This window comes from Athene cunicularia, assembly GCF_003259725.1.
Source record: "Athene cunicularia isolate RWA chromosome 5 unlocalized genomic scaffold, athCun1 chr5_part2, whole genome shotgun sequence".
Classification (NCBI taxonomy): Eukaryota; Metazoa; Chordata; class Aves; order Strigiformes; family Strigidae; genus Athene; species Athene cunicularia.
Window position 1 is genome coordinate 3,366,246 of NW_020799102.1, and position 21,997 is coordinate 3,388,242.

The 21,997-nt window shown below is 38.0% G+C and overlaps 1 protein-coding gene across 1 annotated transcript in view; it reads left to right on the forward strand.

Moving 5' to 3' along the window:
- Window positions 1-21,997, forward strand: part of INSC (INSC, spindle orientation adaptor protein) — a 124,592-nt gene that overhangs the window by 82,618 nt on the left and 19,977 nt on the right. Inside the window, 2 exon segments of the mRNA XM_026850398.1 lie at window positions 19,498-19,669; window positions 21,701-21,879. Of these exon segments, the coding sequence (XP_026706199.1) occupies window positions 19,498-19,669; window positions 21,701-21,879 (351 nt within the window).

Here is a 21,997-nt window from a genome sequence, read left to right on the forward strand (position 1 = left end):
ACAGGCTGCAGTTCTAGGGAAAAATGCTTTGGAAGTCACAGAAGGGACAGGTCTCTGAGTACTGAAAACCAGTATGAAAACATTTTAAAAAAAAAAACCCACACCAAAAACTTAAACCTGCCACCCATGAAGAAAACCAATAACAGCAACAAAAAAATGCTAAAAACCAACTGGCGGCTAATCTCTGCAGTATCATTTGGCCTGTTGAAAACCTTCTGCCAGTTACACAGCAGATTAAAATTTGTTTGCTTTACAGTAGTACCCACTTTATCATGCGAAGAGAAAAGGAAGTTTTTTTTTTTTTTAATAGACTTGTTCAAGAGACATGGAATTGAATAAAGACAGACATGTTAGTGCAGGATTATGGGGCACTGCCAGATCTCTGTAGGATAAAAGTAGACACAAAATGCTTTGGCTGAGGTCACAGCCATTATTCCAACTCTGTTAAAATAGCTAATTAAATTATAGTGGTTGTGTTGCCGTAGCCCTGATGGTCTAAGGAGATATGTATCAGTTGCTCTAATAAAAGATATTAACTCTCCTTACAAACCTTGCTTCACTTTAATCATATTATAGATTTTAGAAGAGGGAGAAAGGAGCCAGCAAGTGTAGCACTAAAGATAAACATTTTGATAATACTGGTGAAGTGGGACAATGTGAGACTTAGCTAAGGACTTGGTGAATAGCTGCCTTTGGAGGATACAGATTCTGTTGTTTATCAGTGGATCCAAATTTAGATACCAGGCCTGGCCCAGACTGCAAACATATACACATGTGCTAAGCTTTGAGCACGCGTGTAACTTCATTTCAAAACAAGAAAACCACTACCTGTTAAAAAAGTCAACAGAGGTGCGTGTCTGTTGGTCTGTTCATGATTGTGTCTCAGACTGCAATAAATTTCACTGAGTAAATATTCATTTGGTGATCACTAAACTCGTAGTGCTGTGGAACAAAGCAAATCTTTCAGAGTCGGATGACAGAGGTACAAGAGCTTTTGATAAACTGCATCTGCCTTTTCAGTGGAGGCACAGCAGGCAGCCTATAAATTTATACATAAATCTATCTATACATGGATAACAAAAGCATGAGCTGAGGTCTAACCCAACAATGAACACTTTAAGTCTTTCGCCTTTAGTGTGAGTCCTTCCATGTCACCCACAGATTTAGGCTTTGCTTCCCTTCGTCCTGTGCTTAAAGTGGCATATCGCTTAAGCATGGATCTGTGATAACGTGTCCACACACAGATACTTTATAACGGTCAAAGGAGACCTGTTTTATTTGGGCTATGTCATGTTTCAGTAAGACCTGATCCAGAGAAGGCATTGCAGTGGCACTCAGGTATTGCCAATAACATGTTGAGAGTAAATCTTGCTGCTGCTCTGTTGTAATTTAGATAAGTTCTATTTTGAAAGATGAAAAGGAAAGTCCTCAGACTATGCCAGGTTGCTGAGGTGTACACTCCGGCGTGCAAGATCAAACTGGAGCAGTGCCTGTAGGATGCCATTCCCTCCAACTTAGTTTTGAAAACCTGAGCTGGTGCCAGGTTACCACTCTGCACTTGTTTGGCTCCCATATAATTTACACATGGTTTTCGCAGTCAGTTATATTGGTATTTTATGCTATCTATTGATTTTATATTTCACTAAGTATTTTATATAAAGCACTCCAAATAGCTCTAGATTTATGTTTCAAAAGCCAGGATGTTAAGAGAATTTTATAAATGAAAAATAATTTGGAAATCACCAGATGATGATTCTTCTATAATGATTTAAAATATTGCTTAAAGTGATGACAATGATTAGGGCAGCAAATGATCCACAAATGACGTCTGAAGGAACAGAAGCCAGCACATCAAATGACAGGTGGGTTTTCCCTGCCTAATAATAATAATAATAATAATCTATCAAGCAAATTTAATTTTAAGATGAAAGAAGCAGCTTACTCAGCTCCTAAACTGAAGGCAGAGATTAATGAGAATCAATTGAAGCATTTAAAAAGAGTGCAGGGAGAGAGCTATTTTGGACCTCAAATATTCCTCTTGTCCCTGATAGAGGCAGAAAAGAAACTGGAAAGACATGGCCTTATAGAACGACCCATCAGATGAGTAGCTCTCATAATTATTTCCTTCTCACTCAGCAAGAAAATGTTGCATTGCATATCTGCATTGGTATCCCTATGTAAACACACATACTGAATGCGCTTACGTTATATGCATTGAACAGCTTAGCTGTAGCTGCAGTAAAGTGTGAGGAGAGATAGGGGTGAAAACATTTATTAAATGAGACATGCATTGGATAGCTCCCTCCTCACAACATCTCTGCTGGAATTAGCTATGCCAGGCTAACTGACCCGTCCTGCTGCAGACAGCATGACTCAGTATTGTTGATGATTTTTGTGACTCATTAGAAAAGTCCAGACTTTGCTGCTCAGAGCCTCCATCTCTTGTTTGGCTGACTTTTGAGCTTGCCTAAAACCCCACTGATTTCAGAGACCTCTGCAGGAGGAAAGGCGTATCTACATAGATTTGGTTACCAATGGGGACTGAAATGCCTTTGTACCCTGGGAATTCAGTGCTGGCATTATTTTCCCTTCTAAGGCTTCTGCCACATTTGTTTTCCTGCCTGAATTAACTATGTGTCTTGGAGTTTTCTAGTGCTCTATATGGTTTCTTCTATATCTACTCTTGCTTGCATAACATTGACTTTCAAAATTTTTACACACATTTAATTTTGAAGGACTGAACTCTCACAGATACACATTTAAAAAAAGCAAAAGGAGAAATTCCTTTATTTGTTCATCTAACTGCAGCTATGGAATTCCTTACTAATATAAAGCTACACTTACAGTAGTACTGAATGACCAAACACCTCAAAAATAAAATATAAAATATTTATTCTGGTTCCAGATGACTTATATTTCTTTTCTTTGGGGCATGCCAGCTGGAAATGGATAACTATGTTCCATCTGCTGGAGTTTTTAACTAATCCATTAATGAGCTGATCTTAATCACACCTGAGGATAATATGATGGAAGCTGCTAGACAAAGTGAGTGGCTCACTTTGATCTGGTAATGAATATCGGTCACCTACAGGGGGGCGGAGTCAGTCCCTGAGAGCACTGCAGAAAATTGTTTTTCCTCACAAGAGCATCCATATTCTGATTTAACTTCTCAGCTTGACCACTTCCTTGGGCTTGTTTTTTCATAGTAGTTCAAATGAGCAAAATACATAAACCTCAACTTAAGCTCAGCTTAGACCTTGGCTCTTTTCCAAAACCACTGCTGTAATTCTTGTACTCCCCTGGGTGTTACTACCCTTCCTTGGGTTCAACATGGGTTTAACAAGCCTCTTTTGTCACAGCACTTAACCAGCCTTCACACTTGCTTATGCTGTGAGGCTGTAAGAGTCCTGCTGTGACACAGGTTCGGTGCGGGTGTAAGCTGGGAATCTTTTCTAGCTGCAGGTACTAAGAGAACTTTGCAGATTGGGTCTGGGCAGTGCTCCTAAAATGCATGAGCCCATGTTGTTGTTAATGACAGGGAAATTCACAAATCTGTGTTTTTTTAAAAAAAATCTCATCTTATACATATACAGTTTCTTGTGTTTTTTGTTTTTCACCCAATGTTTGCCAAAATTATGGTTGAAATACATAGCTCAAAACCTTTATCTCTTTCTTCCTCTCCAGTACCTATCACCGCAACAAAGTGAGAAAACACTTTACAAAGCAGGGAAAAGTACCCACGGGAAACTTTTTTATAATAGCTTCAACCAGGCCTAGTTCTGGCCACTATTAAACTTTCTACCAGTAGATTTGCTTGGTTTAGATGAGTGCTGAGCAGTTTAACTGCCCCACCCAAACAGCATTATGTAAGCACAAAACTATCTCAGTGCTTTCCTGTTGCTATCGGTATATTCTGACTGTCACATGGGCCAAATGTTAACTCTTACTGGAGCTGATCTTTTCCTTGAGCTAGCTGTAAAAAAGAAACAGAGGAAATCAAACTCAGTGTAAGTTAATTGACTGATTAGCTGAAAGCCAGTATCCTTTCCTTGTAATGTGCATTCTACGTCAGGGCTGGAAGTGTTGAATTACTCAGGTAAAGTATCCTGCATGTGCTCCTAACAAAACCAGAGGAAATTAATTGTATAAGCTTTTTCTTTCCTCACGTTTGTAATGAGCTAAAAGCTGCCATGTGGCTTAGCAGAAGTTCACCCATGATATGTATGAGTCTATTTCTTAAAAAAGTGAAGGTTAAATAATAATTGATAGCAGGTGATATAGAGGCATGTTTGTGTGTCAGTATGGTTTTTTTTTTGCTTAGGCCTGTTTGCAGGAAACCATTTAGATCTGGCATTCTGCCTGATTTGTACTAAAACTTTCATGTTTCATAAAGCATCTATGAGAACATTTAAAGAGCTGTTGGAAAAACAGTCTCATCCGTTTAAGATAATAATTTTGTTTTTGAAAAACTAACCATCTAAAAGCATTGCTCATGTATCTACTGTATCTTACTTCTTATTAAGTTCCCAGACAACAGCTCTTTCACTGACTGTTCCTTCCCTTGCAAGTATTGTCTAGTGTTTTTCCTTTTCAGAGAGTTTTCAGTTTGTTTATTTGCAGTCCCTGGGAATGGATGAGCAAGCTTTTGTATGGATCAGGGCATACTGATAGGCAAAATCAGTCTCAATTTTTAGAGATACTTTGCTGCATGTGATAGAATGGTAGTCTTCCACCCTGCTTGTGTTTTGGTAGGTAGGTAAAGTCCACAGATTAATCAGGGCTGATATAAACCTGGTCTGGAAACTTGATCTGGGTGTTTAGTGTTATCTTTAATTTGGAGTTCTCAAGATTGTCTCTTAGGCTCTGTTGTGCATGGCTGGTTTTGGGAAGTGAGCACTCCACTAGCTTTTAGCCTTCAAGTAAAAGTTTGGTCTGACAGTGATCTTCAGCTGAGATGAGGTCTTGCAGAAGGAATCCCTATGGGACCAGCAGATGAAATTAAGAAGGTAGAAGTCTTTTCAGTTTTTATAAGAGCCCATCTTTGTCACTTTGTTCTCACAAAGAAGGTGAGGGAAAGGTTCCTTAATGTCTTGGTTTCACCAAGGGCAAGTCTTGTCTGACCAACCTAGTGGCCTTCTATGATGGAGTGACTACATTAGTGGACAAGGGAAGAGTTACTGGTATCATCTCTCTGGACTTCTCTCAGACCTTTGACATGGTCTCCTAATACTGAGAATCCTGCTGTACCAGGCTTGTGTGTATGCCCCCTTTATACATTGTGTGTAACTGCTAGATTTTATTTTCATATCACTGAGTACAAATATTCTTATCTCAAATAAACTGTTATTTTCAATCACAAGAAAATAATTTTACACTTTTAAGATACTAACAAAATTACTAAAGATTCAGTATTTGTCTTTTTTTTCATACATGTTTCACAGTAACCCCCTGTAATAGGTTTGTTTCTTAAAGACCTGTTTCTTGGGGAAACTCTGTGTGATTTGCTAATTCTTGCGCAGGGTCAGTTATCCACTATTGTCCCTTAAAACACAGGCAACTATTAGCAACATTTTGTTTTTCTAAATGCCCAGTTTGGTTGCAGTAAGGACATCATAGAATTTGATGGCACGTGTAATAGAAAAGATCAACTTCACTGATAGATGTTTTTGATTCCCCTTTGAGTATCAACAAGGCTTCATGGGACGTACATGAGAGCAAAATTTGTCCTCCCTTCCAAATACAATCTTTTGAAGTATTCAAGCCAGTACTGCCCGATTTTTGAGCTCCAGGTAACCCCCTTTTAAACAAAGACAGACAAGAAGACATTAGGTCTCTTGTAGAGACACGCGAGTGCGGCATTACGGAGACACAGCAGAAGTCAGAAAGAAACGTTCAGTTACACCAGCAGGCTTTGGATTAGGCCCAAAATAGAAATAAGCGGGTCAAAATGTCATCATGAAGAAATCTGCACATAAACCAAGCTGCTTAGGAGAGAAACAAATGCTATGGGCAGAGTTCTTACCAATATGAGGCAACATAAGCAGTGACCATCGTAGTCCATCAATGCATTCTGAAATCCATTACATCGTGCTACAGGGAGTTGTTCCTTATTCAGCAAGATTACAGTAAAAGTTAGAATAGTTTGAGTTGGATGGGACCTTTATAGGTTGTCTAGTACAACCACCCTGCAGTGAGCAGGAACATGTTCAACTTGAGCAGGTTGCTCAGAGCCATGGTTATTGTCTCTTCAGAGGTTAAAAAAGATAGGTCAACATAGGGTGCTAAATTGATTATCAGTCAGCATGGAGGAACAGATCCACTCATGGGGCTAAAAGGCTTATTCAAGTACAAAATCAGGAAAGAATCTGAGCACATCTGCATTTGAGCCTTTTAGCTGTGGTGATCTAGGAGGAATTAAATCCTCTTTGTATTTCTGTCTCTAAAAGGATTATCATATGGCATTTTAAGGACTTAAAAAATGAATGATAACTCTCTGGATATGGTTTGAAAACTTCAGGAGAGTGAAGTGCAAATAGAAAGTCGGTTTTGCCAATCCGTTGCAGCGTAATCCACACGTTGCGTTAGGCAATAGTGGCACCCAGTGGAGGCTGGAATTACAGCAAAATTTCCGTTTCTGCTGGGTACGGTTTGCCCAAATCCACCCCGAGTCTAGGAACTGCAGGGTCTGGTTCGGGAAGGTAGGTCTGTGAGGACCAAAGCTGTGCACAGTTTTAAGTGTTCTCCTAAATCAAGAACTCTTACCTGTTGTGTGGGCTTTTAAATGGGCTACCTGAGCCTTTATCTAGCTACTCACAACAAACCCTGGATGGTGTGAGGGCTTTTTTCCTACAGGATAGACCCTCTGCTTTAGCTGCATTAGTTCAAAAACCTTAAGCAAAATCTAATGCAAGAGCATCCTCAGGAGTAGAGGAAAAATGCCCTTTACTATTACTGCCCTGAAAGTACTGCTTGAATAGCAACAGTACCAGTCTCAAAATCTTGGAGAGAAAGCAAAGAGCAGCATGTGTGCATGGGGCAAGGGGGACCAGGAGGGAAGCACTCACAGCCTGGGCTTAGATGCTGTAGCCTGAATAGGCTGTACGGTGTGTGACTGGAGTGAGAACAGGAAGAATGCCAGACATGGGTCATGTAGGTAGAAGGAAACCTCTAAGGAGCATATTTTAATGTTTTAAATTTAGACAATGCCAGCAGCAGCACCACCAAAAATAAATGGACATAAATAATAAGATGTAAGCAGATCAACCCCCCCTGTAATGTGGAGTCCTTGATATGTTACGATGTGCATGGAATATCAGATTTCTCTAAAGAATATATTATTGACTATGAGGCTGGTCAATATGCTGCTCTGTGGGGAATGAGGCTATATGTGTCATCTCCTGTTTGTTGTTTTCTCAGGAATCATGTATTGCAAATAGTTGTGGTGAACAGGGATTTGGGAGCAACTGCCTTGTAGTGCCAAAGACTATTGGATGGATTAGAATAATGTTCCTGCATCCCTAGCGCTGTCGAGCTTGGATTTCAGTTCCAGTGTCTGATATGATCAGAAAATGTTAATCTTTAGCTGGTTTTTTTTTTTTTTTTTTTTTTTTTTTCCCATTTATTTTACTATTTCATTGTAAGCACTGGATGCTTTGGAGAGGCTGGATGCAGGAAAGCGTGTTCAAGTAACTTGTTTTGCAGTCAAGAAAGAGTTTAAGGGAGAATGACAAGTTGAACCACTCTATTTACACACATTGGAATTATTTTTATAGGTGAAAAAGTCATTAGGCAGAAGAGAGTGCTTATTAAGTGCATGTTCTGTCACTGCTGTGGTACTATATTTTGCAAGTGATCCCATTAATTCACCGGGACTTTCTGTTGATTAGGTTACTATTTAGTGTAAGATATACTCTCATAATTTCTGGAGAAATGACTGCTTATTTTAATGATAATAGGTAGCATCATTACAGTGGCATTTATCCAAGCGTTATATGGTGGTAGGTAAGTAGATTTTTATCTTTGTTTTATAGCACAGGGTGTGAGAGCAAAATTAAATCACTCATGAGTAAGAAGCTGCCTTAAATGTGTGACATGAACTTTCAAGGCTGATCCAAACATGATGTTGTACTACTGTCTAGGTTGAGGAAGGAATTATACTGAAAAAGAAGGCAAATCAGAGCTGTGAGAATAGGTTTGCAATTTATTTTTGATCTAGTTTCTGGATTTGTTCTGAGCATCTTTTTTTATTACTCAGCAAGGTAAGACACCTTTTTTTATTACTCAGCAACCATTGCTCCTCTCATCCCATGTCCTGGAAGAAGTGAGTTACAAGTCACAGGATCTCACCTAGTAAGTAGTCATGGATGAAGTTGTGTGTGTCCTGACTTCCTGCTCTTGTTAGAGGAACGTATTGTTATGTGTTTAGAGTCTGTAATAAATTGCTTTTCCCCATACTCAGAAGAGGATCGTTGAGGAATTGTGCCTCAGGAAAGTGGAAGTGTTTGAATTCCCCAGCTCATGGCACTTCTGTGCTGCCATGGCAGATTGTGTTGAGAAGCACACTCTACAACTTTGCTGTACTGGCTTTGCAAGTTGTATTGCAAGTGATATTGATGTTACTCAGAGTAAAAATTCTGTGTGCAGTTCCCCTTTGGTTCATCTTCCCTTCAAGCTCCTTTAGACATGAAATAACACACTTGCATCTAATTTCTGGCACAGTTTTACCACTTCTCTGCTAGAAGGATTTCTTTCTCGTATGAACTAGTCAAAATGAAGGACTCCCCACAAAATGTATGAAAAAGGTAAGGCACCTAGGACCTAGGGAATTGGATAAGGCTTTAGGACAGAAGTCCAATTAATCAGATTAAGACTTTTATCCCAAAAAGGACAGGTAATTGAGACATACTTATGTAATTACAATTGATTTTTCTCACACACACAAAAAAAGAGACACAAAGTATGGTAATTGCTGAAAGTGGTAATGGAAGAGGAAGTAATTTTAAGTAGAGATGACACTGGCTTTTTTTTTCCCCTCTTAGTTATTAAAGAAAGCTATGAGTGCTGACTTCTAATCGTAAAAAGAAGCCAGTCAGGGTGAGTCTGTACCAATAAATAGTATTTCAGAGTTGCAGGAAAGAGAAAATAACAGAGAGAGATAGGGAAGGGATATAAAAATCAAAGACTCTTTCAGTAACATGGATTAAGATTTACAGTTGAATTAAGAACAATCAGTTCTTCAAGCTCATTAAAAGTGACTGATTAGAAACTTTTCCTTTTTTTTTTTTTTTATGATAAGCGGACTAGTTTGTGGACAGCTATTCTGAACAGAAACATGACTACACTTTCCTTTAAAATCCGTCAGGTTTGGAGTCGGTAGTCTTGCATTTACTTTGGCCATTCATCTTGGTTTGTAATGACTTCCGTATTTTACCTGTTGTTAATGGTTCTTTTCAGTAAAGCAACAAAGGATCTAAGCCGTAGGCATCAATAAAAGCCCAGCCAATACCTCTGTTGCAGCTGAGCAACTAGTCCGTAATGGCTAGCAATGGAGATGACAAAGAGACGCCATGCAGGCTTTGTGCATAGGGAGTGGGAAGCTTTAGCTTTCTGACATGGCAAGGACCATCTAGAAGGTAGTTTGGATCTACTTTGCTATAAATATACCCTTGCTCAGTGGCATGACTAATGAATCTTCAGAGTTCACAGTGAATGGATTTTTGGACCTGAGAAGATCGGAGCATAATTTGTTTATACTGAGTCTTGTTTTGTACAGCTTACCTTCTTCATCAGACATCAGTCGAAGTAAATTTAAAAAATATGCTGAATTCATCTCTGGTAAAAAATGGAGTGATAGAACACGGCCTTTGCACTGGCTTTTCCCTAGCAGTTGCCGTCATTGCTTACAGTGCTAGCTCAGTCTTGGTGCAACACTTTCCCAAGGGTGAGAAGAACGTGACCAGGTCTGTCTGCTGCCCGGTGAAGATGGACACAGCTGTACTGTGAGAGGGGGCTGAAAGAGCTTCCAGCCCTGAGATAAACATGTTCACAATTATTTCTTCCTTCTGTTCTTTGTCAGATGTAGAGCTGAAATATTGTAAAAAAATATTTCTGTTTTAATATTTTATTTACAATCTGAATTATTCTAAAATAAATTTCCAAGCAAATGACATTTGCTGTTTATTAGTGCTGTTGGAAGGGGAGAGTGCGCTGCAAGAAAGACTCGGGAGAATCCAGTAAGCCACTACTTCATTCTAGTGACTAAAAGGCACTGTCCTTCAAAACAGCATTTTCTTCCTCCCAGACTCTTAATCTTTAACAGGTTTTGAACTCTTTCTAGAAGTTTGGTATACTTTGATCTAAAGTTATATTCTTTGGCTGCAAGGGTTCAGTAGGTCTGATTTCAGAGTGACATGTTTTATACCCCTGTTTTTTAGCTGTCACACTTTTCTACTATCTCTTCTAGATGTCCCATGACAATATTTGCTTCCTTCTGAAACAGAAGAGAATCGGTCCTAATCCTGGGAGTCTCTCCGGGAGGCAGGGGAAGCCCTGTACCGTTCAGGGGAGACCTGCCGTGGCTCTTCTCACGTTATTTACAGACTGGCAGGTGGCAGAATGAAGCTTGATCCTGTGAAATTTCTAGCCCAGACTTTGACTTTACAGGATTAGGTTGGCTTGGAATATGGGATGAGAGTTTTTACTTCTTATGTGAAGTGAACCTTGAGTATTATTGGGGAATTCTAATATTGAGTACTTGCTAGTTGTTAGGTTCCTTCAGTCATAACGTCTCTTGAAAGTATTATTCTAAGGGTGACCAAACTGGCTCATAGATTAGGGACATTAGTAGAAAAGCAGGCAGTGACTGGATGTCAGAATCAGAACAGCGTTTGGGACTTTCCTCAACAACATGCTTATTTTCCCAGATCTATGAAGCTTCTTAACTAAAATATGCAAGTTGAGGTTTTATCTTTGCCATAACATAATGCTTATGCATTTTTCCATCTCAAATAACCAGAGAAGATCCTGGTTATTTGGATCCCAAATCCTGGGATCCAAATAACCAGAGAAGATCCTGGGCTATTGAAGCTGGAATCTGCTCACTAGGTAAATTTAATTTCAGCGAGTCCTGACATGATTTTCTGATGTGAGATCAGTTTATAAAAATAAGCCTGACCTGCAACTATGATTCTGAATGCAGATTAGAACTGCCCCTGTATCAAAGTACTATGTTGTAGTTATCTTTGCTGAAAAAATAATCTCTACTGAAAGTGCGACCAAATGTGTGTTTTTTTTCCTCCTTCAATGCAGCGTTCAAGCACTAGCTTAACTTTAAATATATGTGTTTGTTATTCTTTGTAAGGATGCTTATTTGAGACCTGGTAAAACAGCAAAAAATATTGAGAAGAAGAATCAACATTCAGCTTGTGAAAGTATTACATTTTCTTAGTCTTTTAGCATTGTCCTTATTTCTTCTAATACAGAATCAATATAGCACCTATATTTGACTAAAGAGCAGTACTGGGAGGTGTTAATGGAGAGAAAAACCTCTGAGATCATTTTACCTGATGGCTTGTAGTAGACCTCTGACTGCTCATAAAGCTTCCATGGGAACAGCTGATCTGAAACTTGAATTTCTTATGCTTAAAGGAGTCCTGAAATGATTTTATTGCCACTGCAGCCATAGAAATAAATCTGTGTTTGTAGGAGACCCAAGGAGATTTTCTTAACTGTCAGGAGAGAAATCTTAGGATCAAATAGCTTGGGTCTGCTGCAGCCAGTAAAGTTCCATCAATTTTCACCAGATGAAAACTGCTACTTTTATACTTTTTTGAATTTCTTGTTTGAATAAGGGTAGCAATTTCCTCTGTTGTTATTACAACACGAATGGACTCTTATTGAGTTGCTTGCTAAAAGTTTTATAGCTGAAGTGCTGTGAGTGTTTTCATTATAAATGGCTATCATAAAGGTCTATAACTTGCTTGTAAAAATTCTCTACCAATAAAAATCTGGCACCTACAAGGTTGGTTCTGGAGCTAATTTATTTAAATTAATTTATTAAAATAATTGAACAGTCATTGTGAAGTAATGAATGCAGTAAACAATTATATTAATGCTTGGTGCCTCAGTGCTTCCCTTAAAAGCAACAAAAAGTTTTAGAACAACACGGGTGAAGCACTGGGTCAGTTTTGGCAATTGTGTGAATTGAGACATAGAAACCTATTTCTGAATAATTTGCCGTGTATACTTAATAGATTCTATTAGATAAGTGTCCTGCTGTTCAGGTGTTTAATTAGTGTACATGTCATTTAAATACTGTAGTGGCCTTGCATTTCAGAGGCCCACTGACTGACAACACTGAAATGAGTAATACTTGCAGGAAAATTGTTTGCATAAGGATCTGTTTCTGAATGCCTTTGTGGAATTCATATTTAAAATAACAGTGTAAAAAGCGACATCCCGTGCTGTCTCCATTGCTCATTCACTCTTCCTTTCTAATGTAGCTCTCTGCTTTGTGCTGTGGCGTTTTCATACTTGGAGCATAGGGTAGAGTTATGTTTGTTTCTAACTTCATGGTATAATGACCTGTTGGATAAGTTTATTCTGATGCGGGGAGAAGTTGTGTGTGAAATCACAGTAATAATAATATTAAGCCCTTTTATTAACTCTTTAACATGGTCATGTTAAAGTTCGAAAGTATTGATTTAATACTTCCTAGAATTATCAGAATACATCCAGAATTCTAGCAGGAAGATTACCAGACACTTTTCCTAAGAGAAGAAAGACACTTTATGAGGAGTTAGATTAGCTGATAATGACTGATTCTCTGGCTGTAACCTCCATGCTGCTCCTTTTGGATAGAGGCACTTTCTCATTATTGTAATAGATGAGGAGGGTCCTCTAGTGTGCATGGGATTTTTTTTTTTTTTTTTCCCATGAAGAGGTACACTAACAGACACTTCTTGAAAATAAAATCCATGGTGTCACACCAAAAACTAAATGGTACAAAGTAATCAAAACATGTTGAAAGAGTGTTCTTGTTTTCAAATGCCAGACACCAGGTGTTTGCGAATATGCCCTCATGCAATGAAGTGTCTGTGACATTATTTATTTAAAACTAGATGATCGACGCATGTTTTTTTCAGTGAGCACATCTCATTTTCTGGAGTGCCCTGCAATGCATAACCCTAGAGCCCTTGTTTGTTTGTAGGAATAGTTGAGGTGTGTTGGTTTTTTAGTGTGGGTTTTTTTTTTCTTTTTCTTTTTCTCAGACTATGATCCCCTAGGGTAAATAAAAATGAGGGCCATGTGAGATCAACTAATGTAAGGTGTTTCCCTAATTCAGACTTCAGGTCCCAGTATCTTGTTTCAGGTACCAGTATCTTGTTCAGCATTCTTATATAACACATGACAGTTTCTCTCATCTTGTTGCTGAGTCCTTTTTGTGTCTGTGTGGCTTCATTTTAATGAAATTCAGACCACAACGTTTTCTATATAAAGCCTTATCCATTATTTAAAAGAAACAAGCATATACTTTCTGGAATTTGTAATGCAGATATCAGGAAAATTCTACAAATAGGAATAGATTCCTGCAACTTAAATACAAGCCTGTGTATCCAACCCTTCAAAATGTTGGGCAAAAGCATCTGTGCAACCTTTGGCTTCTGTCATGTGTCACATAACTTGAAGAATTTGTTAACTTTATCATATGTGAACACAACTAGTTCTCCCCTATTCTTATATATATGCTCCTGAGATTACAGATAACACAGGCATTATTGTGATTGTCATTTATCTGTGACAGGAGGAAGAGAATGTTACAAATGCTGAATACAAAGTCCATTGCAAATGTCTTTTTTATTTTTTTTTTTCCAAGCCACCATACTCGCTTGTGCTCATAGTTTTCCTTGCATTCCTTGTTTTATCAATGCATCCCAATTCTATAAACACCAACAGTGGTGAGTAGAAAGATCTATACTACAGATGACTTGTACATAACTGCAAACGAATTCCTCGGAAGACTCTTCTGCCCTTCATAGCCACTCAGCAGCTATCCTGTATAATTGGAGGCATGTGAGAAATAGATCGGGAAGGTTGAATGTATTCTTGGGTGGTTCACTTGTGTTTGTAGAGGGTAGATGGAGGCAATGTAAGCTCTGATTTATGGGAATGGGAATACATGAGCTGCTAGGCTAATAGCACTGCAGTTCATGCTTTCTTTTATTGACTACAGAAATAATACTTTAAGACTGTCTTACTCTTCATATCAGTCCTCAAAATCGAGGGAGTTCAAAGCCAGCTATTCCTTTATCCTCAAAGCAAAGACCAGAGAGATGTCTGAATGTTGATCTTCATGATTTAGTCCATCCTTTCTGTAAAACTGCATTCTCTATTACCTCTTTGACAAACAGTTTTATTTTTTATCTGCATCAAGCTTAGAGCATCTCTGACTGCCAAAGAACATGCACTGTGAGATGACTGCTTGACTGCTTTCCCTAGGTTTTGTAGGGAGAAAAGGTTTACATACTATTTATCCTTTCACTCCTAGTTGGCCCAGAATAAGGAACTTGTTTCATCTTTCTCTGCAGTTTGTTTCTTTCTGCAGCATGGCTGCAAGGTTGCTAACTTAGGTATTGCCACACTTAATGCATCCTTCAAGCTTATACAGCCAACTGCCTTTTGAGAGAAGGTTGAAATTTTTTTTTTTTTTCACACCACATAGCAAATTTGGTCATATAGTCCAGATCATCTTCACACTGCCCCTTGATGGCTAAACAGAAGGAGGAACAGATCTCTTCATTAACTTGACCACATTCTGAAGGAGGGAAGTTTAAAAGGGAAGCTGTAGCTGAAGTTGCCCTGAACCAAGGCACCCATTCATAGCCAATTTAGATGCAAAGCTAAGGTTACTGTCAGCAGTTTTAAAACTACTGAGTTGGGAACCATTCGACCTTTATTCAGCCCCACACTCTTCTGTAGAGTATACAATATGGCTTATAAATTAGGTCCCATAGCCACTACAGCAGTAGTTATAAAAATCATTGCAGTTTTGTTCACTGGTCATTGCTGCCGCCATGGAATTGCTGCAGTATCTTTGATCACTTGGAACAGCATTTGTGGATATTTTTATGGCATCACTCTATTAATACCTCACTTTAAAAATAGCTGACCAAATCTTCATCTGGTATAAATCAGTTCTCAGTGTAACTAGGGCAGTTTTTATCTGCAGAGCAGGGCAAATGTTCAAATCGGAAAGATCATTGCATGCAAGGTAGAATGCTTCTCTCCTTTTCCCTTCCTTTCTTTCGATGTAGAAATTAAACAAGACTTGTAGGCCTTCTATAGGTGCATAATAAGTTACAGAAGCTGACATAGGATATACCTCAGTCCTGATGATCAGGAACTCATTTCACAAGTGATGAGTCATCAGAATAACAGTATATGGATTCTGCTGGATGACATTCTCAGTGGAGTTCCAGAATAGTGAAGTGATTTCATGCGATGATCTAGGGAGCAAAGTAAATTGTGTTCAATGAATGCTGAGTAGGGGATTCAAGTATTTTTTGAATATAACTTTTCCTTCCTCCCTTCCTTCCTTCCCTCCCTCCCTGTCTCCCTCTTCTTCATCCCATAAATTTTAATGTGTTTGGGTTTTTATCCAGGTATGTATTTTCTATTTAGTCTGCTAATGTTCATGTCTTCACCTATATAGTTAACCTGTCCTAGCTTCAGGTTGAAGGTGCTAATACACAGTATGTGTGAAAGGATAAAAAACCCACAACTCTGATCTGTCAATTCTTGGCTGTTTGATGCAGCCTCTGCTTTTGAAATTCTCCTCTATCCTCCTGCAAAGGTTAAGACAATGTTTAAGAGGCAATTTCCTCTGATCTTATTTCCATATATGCTGTCTTATATCTGGATCTCAACATCTCCCTTCCATTCTTCCTTTAAAACTGCTTTGGAACCTTACCAGAAGCACACAGTTGTAGGCTGGTAGTGTTATCAATGGATCTGACAGTGGGAAATCAGTCAATAGCCTGTAAGGCTTTCCAGTCTCAGCAAGATGACTTGGGAGATTAATTTAGAGCATGCAAAAAAAAAAACAAACCACCTTTGAGAAAGTTTACCAATATGTAGACATCATCTGAATGCTAAGAGTGGGCAAACAGGAATGTTAGAAAAAGTCATAGTATGAGAAAAGCAGCATTTTATATAAACGAAGACAGACGTTGTTAAAAAAAAGGTAATGGGTCTTGGTTCCTGGAGTGGCATGTAAAGCCTGCTTCGAATATCCTTCTGGAAAGCAGAAGGTTAAGACTGTTGTTGTGTGTAATTCAAATCATGAAGCCATTAATGTAATTCATCCCAAGTTCTGTATTAGTATCTTTAACAGATGCCTAGTTTTATTTAATATTTTTGGGAGGAAGAACAGGTATACTGAAGAAAATAGTGGGCTGCCCCAGAACTCATTCATTTCTGTTCAGAGAAAATAAATTATCTCCTTTCAGAAGACTTGATCTATGCAGTAAAGTGGTTACACATTTATTTTGTCACTTGGATTAAGTTTCTATAACAGGGCTATGCTCATAAGGATGTAAGTTCCTGGCATTTTTCCAGTTATCAATATTGAAATATTAGTGATCAAGCATTTACTGAACACCATTCCTCAAATACAGGGTCTCCACAGCATCTTGTTGCATTCATGGAATTCATTTGTTTGCATTATCTGGCTAACTGGTTCTTTTGTATTGCCAAGGTGATGAACAGATTTGACATTTAGCTGATTACTTCACCAAAATTAAACAGAAAACAGGGCAGCCATCCAAAGTTCCTTTCAGTGTGAAAGCTAATTATAAAAATGCTTTGAGCAGCAATTTCTTTTTGGATGTTAAAGTGCTTTTATTAGATTGTTCCCCTGTCATTTTAAAATTTATTGCTAGACACTTATAAATGGGGTTGCCTACTGAAGTAGAGTTATTTTATTTTCTATATTTAAGATGAGCGACAAACGTGTATAGAGCAAATTTTAGGCTGAGTTTGTTAGTATTTTACATGATTCTCAATCAAAAGAAGAAAAGCTAAGTAGTGCTGGCTTTCAAGGATCCAAAATATGTTAATGATGAATAAAAACATATATCCTCTTCTATTTACAATTCAGCAACTCCAAATTTCAAAAAACGATTACTTATCAAATAAAAAAATCAAATATGTTATTTAAAAGTTGAGTATAGCCCTGTATTGTTAGAAGCTTGTATTTTATAGCGCAGATATAAACAATCAGTGGTGATAAAAAAATCTGACCGTGTGCTTGTACCTGTCTTTCATGAGCCATTACTTGTTCTGAATAATCATAGAACTACTTTGAAGTATTGTTGTCAAAGTCATTGAGTAAGTGTTGGCCAAGAGAATTTTAACCAGTAAATTTAGAGCTGAAGAGTGCTGTATCCTGTTACCAGATCTTAGAAGTTTCTTGAGAAGTATTTTTTGAATGCCTTGGAATATATTTAACTTTTTATACTGACTGTTGTTATTAGCATCCTTTGGACCCCAGACAAGGTGTGATCTGGGGAGGTTTCAAGGTGACAAAGTTGGGGGTTTTTGCATATGATATTGTCTAGCACACTTTGGCTACTAAATCATCTTGTGAAGACATATATTAATTCTTGACACTGAGATCTATTAATATACCTTGAAGCCAAGTGAATTATGTGAATCTGCTGTTTCAAGCTGTAGAATTCTGCCATAACTAGGAGGAAATATTTTGCTGTAGGTAGATTAATGTTGAAAGCTTGTCAAGAAAAAGTTTAATGTTGAAAATTTATTCTTCCTCTTCTTGCCAGTACTTGAGCTTCTATACTAAATCCCATTTGTAATCTGAGGCAAAATAGAGATATAATTTCTTTTGTATTTATCTATGTTATTAGAGTTCCAATAATACAGTCTATTGCCTATTAAAAAGTGCATCCCAATGAATGATCTTCCAGAGGGTAATTTTTGCTCCCATCAATCTGAGAGCTTTTCTTGTAAGATACGGTAACTGTCAGTGCTTATCAAATAATTTAATTCGTGCCCATTTCAGGACAAGTAATTAAGATAACTCAACATTCTGTATTAATAAATAACAAAAACGTGAGTAAGAGGTTTGTTAAATACCCTTTGTGGAGATAATGGATAGGACTTAATGTGCATGTTCTGAGGAAGCTTTGAATAGACAGAGAATGTGGTCTGAACAACAGAACTAAGAGAGAGTCTTGGGGAGTGTTTTTGTTTGACTGTTAAAGTATATTTCAGTGCTAAGCCTTCACAGCTCCTCTTTGTATCTATACAGTGTCCAATCAACATACAAAGCAATTGACCCCATGCTTTTTCAGAACTTCAGATAAAGAAATAAATAAATATGGCCAGTTTTTAAAAGTTACTCGGTGAAGTTCGTAAAACCTCTGATCATTTGTAAACTGCCCCTATAGTTACATTGGGTTTATTCATATAAAGATTTTAATTAGTGAATTGATGTGAATTTGACATAAACGTATTGATGATTAATGACATAAATCTTTATGCTCTGTCCCCTCTAAGCACGTCTGCCTACCTGCCCGACAATGTGATGAATTATTCAGAGATATATTAAATAGGGGGCAGAAACACAGTCCTGTTGTTTGAGAGTTCACAGATGATGTCCTTGTTTGCAGAGAACTTTCCTTCGTGGGTCTGGTTGTTAGCAGACGAATCGTTTCTGCAGTTTAAGCTATCCCACTGGCTGTGCTCTGCTGCAGTCTTTCACTGTCAGCGAGTCTCCTACAATCCAGAGCAAGCTGTGCATAGAAGATGTATCTGCCTAAACTGTGTAACGAATTAATTTAGAACACTTCAGGCACTCTAAAAGCTTATACCTATGTACATTTTACTAATTTTTCTGTTTCTTTTCCAAGTAAGCAAGGAATATACATACCTAGCTTCAATATGAGTGCTGTGCAAGCTCATCAGGTGCAGTTTGGCCAGGGTTTCTCCTTAATAGTATTTTTTGATGCTGCATAGGCTTTGTGTCAAGTTCAGAAAAAAGTGGCAAAAATCTATGTTTGTGAAGAACTTACTGCACACTCAAGCTCGAGTCTCTCAGTGGGACACACTCAGACAAGAGCTTAAATGAGTCTGTGGCATAGTAGCAGTTAGCATTTGTTTATCAGAGTTTATTTTTGGATTGTTTAACTTGAGATGTCTGTCAGAAAAGACTTGTTCGTTTGACCAAAAGCAATTCAGCAGAAACATTAAGGGAGAAGGAAATACAAGACTTTTTGCTTGTCAACAGACTTTTATGCTGAACTCATTCGTATTTCGTAAATTGGAACTTCTTACATCATAAATGCCACCAAGTTTAAGTAATTTTTTTAAAATAAACTGAATAGTTTAGCCACAGCCAAGAAAAGAGAACTGTAGACCAATCTGTTGTTGCAAAAGCATTTCCTGGAGTATTTCCAACCTATACCTATTTTTCTTCCATAGGTTGACGGGATACTGTGCCTGGCTGACATTCTTACTGATAACAGCCATTCTGAAGCTACTCATGCAGAAGCAGCGGCAGTAATTGCGCAGATCACATCTCCACATCTCACGTTCACTCAGCATCTCAGCAGCTTTCTGGAAAATATGGAAGAAATTGTAACAGCACTTGTCAGTAAGTTCTTTATGGGACTTTTGAGTCTTCCCAGTTAAAATAATAAGTTGGAGTAGGACTCTCTTTCATTAGAAATATTCCCTAAATAATTGCCATTCTTTCCTTAACAGATAAAACAACTCAGTCCTTTTAAATCCTCAATCAGAGCATTCTGCAATTACATAATAATTTTTACCCCAGTCCATATTTGAATAGAATGTATGCTGATTTGCCAAAATAACATCTGTGTGAAATTCTACCATAAAAACCACAGGACTTGGCAAACCGTCCTCTTGTCTCATGTTTGTTTGTAGAAGAGCAGTTTCTAATGGTGGCTAACCTTTATGCCAGCTGCATCTTCTAAATTTGCTAGAACTCAAGCTCACCAGTGCATCTACATTTGTATGATACTGCAGAGGAAAAGTACTTATAGTATAGTCTATGGGCATTGTTACCGGAAAATAAAAGAGCTGTCGTAAGAGCTGTCTTTCTTGTCTAGGCCTCTGAACCATGGTAAAATGAGGCAAAGGTAACAGCAAGCTTTTCCTTAATGTGGCTCAGTGAGGACACTTCAGAAAAATAAGATGATATTACTCATTGCTTTCTAAAGAGAGGAATCTATTTCTGGCACTGTATTCCATCCCTCTCAAATATAAGAAGCTTTCAGTCAAGTGTTCTCTTTGTCTCGCTCATCTAGAAACTCATTTTCCCAGAACTTCATGTCAGCAAGCGTAGTTTGGGTCACCCAGTTTGATTTCTCCTGTATAATAGATCAATATGTCTGGATATATCTCTGCTGAGTCCAATAGTTACAGTTAAACTACAGCACTTCAATTTTCATGCATGTTTTTGGGATTTTTTTTTTTTTTAATAGAACAAGAAAAGAGTATTGTAGTGCCAGTGCCTGAGGATTCTGAAGTGGCTGGGAATTATCTGAGATGTATTTAGGCATTCTTTGATATGCCCAAACAGAACCAGTGCTGTAGAAATCAAGGAAAAAATTTATTCCTGATGACCAGACTGTCCTTCAACAAATATTGAAGGTTCTGCCTTGAAGCTGCCCTGAATTCAGTTGGCAAAATTAACCTGTGCTGAGCTTGGTTCTGCTGTAGCTTGACTGCTATAGTCATCTGACCTGACTTATTTAAGGTGATTCTCCGGGTTATTACAGTGTACCACAGTCAAGGGAAAATCTGAACAGCCTATCCAGGAGATAGCAGCACGTGGAGCATTTCACTGACTCTCACTCTTCCACAGCAATTTTAGTAGTATATACTTTGCCCAAGAGATGTGAGCATTAAAAATAGAAAATCTGTGAGTTTGGAAGAGACCTTTCAGTAATCACACACTAGTCTCCTTGTAATATTTATAACTCAGTAATTCAATTACTGTAATATGTTTAATTTTTAAACCATGCTGAAAATCAATTACCAGGTGATTCAGATCTTAGTTAAAACACATGTGTGCAAGGAATTAAAAGGTAGCTGGGTCTTCAGCGCTTCTTGCTGGAGCTGGAAAATATGCAGGATAATCTTTGACTATGGAGAAATAGGTTTACAGATAGCCAACAGGTATACATGCCTTTCTTAAAGAATAGGATATATAGCAGAATTATTCTCTTATGGAAGAGTTACTATTAGCTTTCTGCCTCCTTCATTTAGTTATATCAAGCTTTATGTTGAACAACATTCAGTGGGATGTTCCCTGTAGAATGGCATACTGTGTAGACTATCCCATTAATTAGATGAATGTTAGAAACACTTGGTTTCTAGGTTTGTATTCACCGTCTTTCCCTGCTTCTGTGGTTCAAGTGAAGGTGCCTAATGTTAGTATCACGTATAAAGCACCCAGCAATGTGACATATTATATAATTGACAGAATTGAGATGATTGTTTTGTTTTGTTTTTTATCTGGATGATTATGAACTTGATCTTAGACACTGAGATTACGAATATAAGTTGCAGATACTTAAATATTGCTTTGAAACCGCTAACCATGTTTTTTTTGCAATGAAGGAACGACTTTTATTCAACTTATTTTCTGCATTCCTAGGACTGTGCCAAGAAGCCTCGTCTGGTGAAGTTTTCCTGCTGGCTTCAGCAGCTCTTGCCAATATTACTTTCTTTGATACCATGGCTTGTGAAATATTGCTCCAGTTAAATGCAATGAAGATTCTTCTAGCAGCATGTTCAGACAAACACATAGTGGATACTCCATATTCCCGAGATCAGGTGAGTGGTTTCTCAGCAAGATGATGTCTGAGCATATTTGTATAAAATCAACATGTTGCAGTTCTGTGTCTCTTTTGACATAGTCAAATGTAAGTTGCTTTCATGTCTTCTGTTCTTG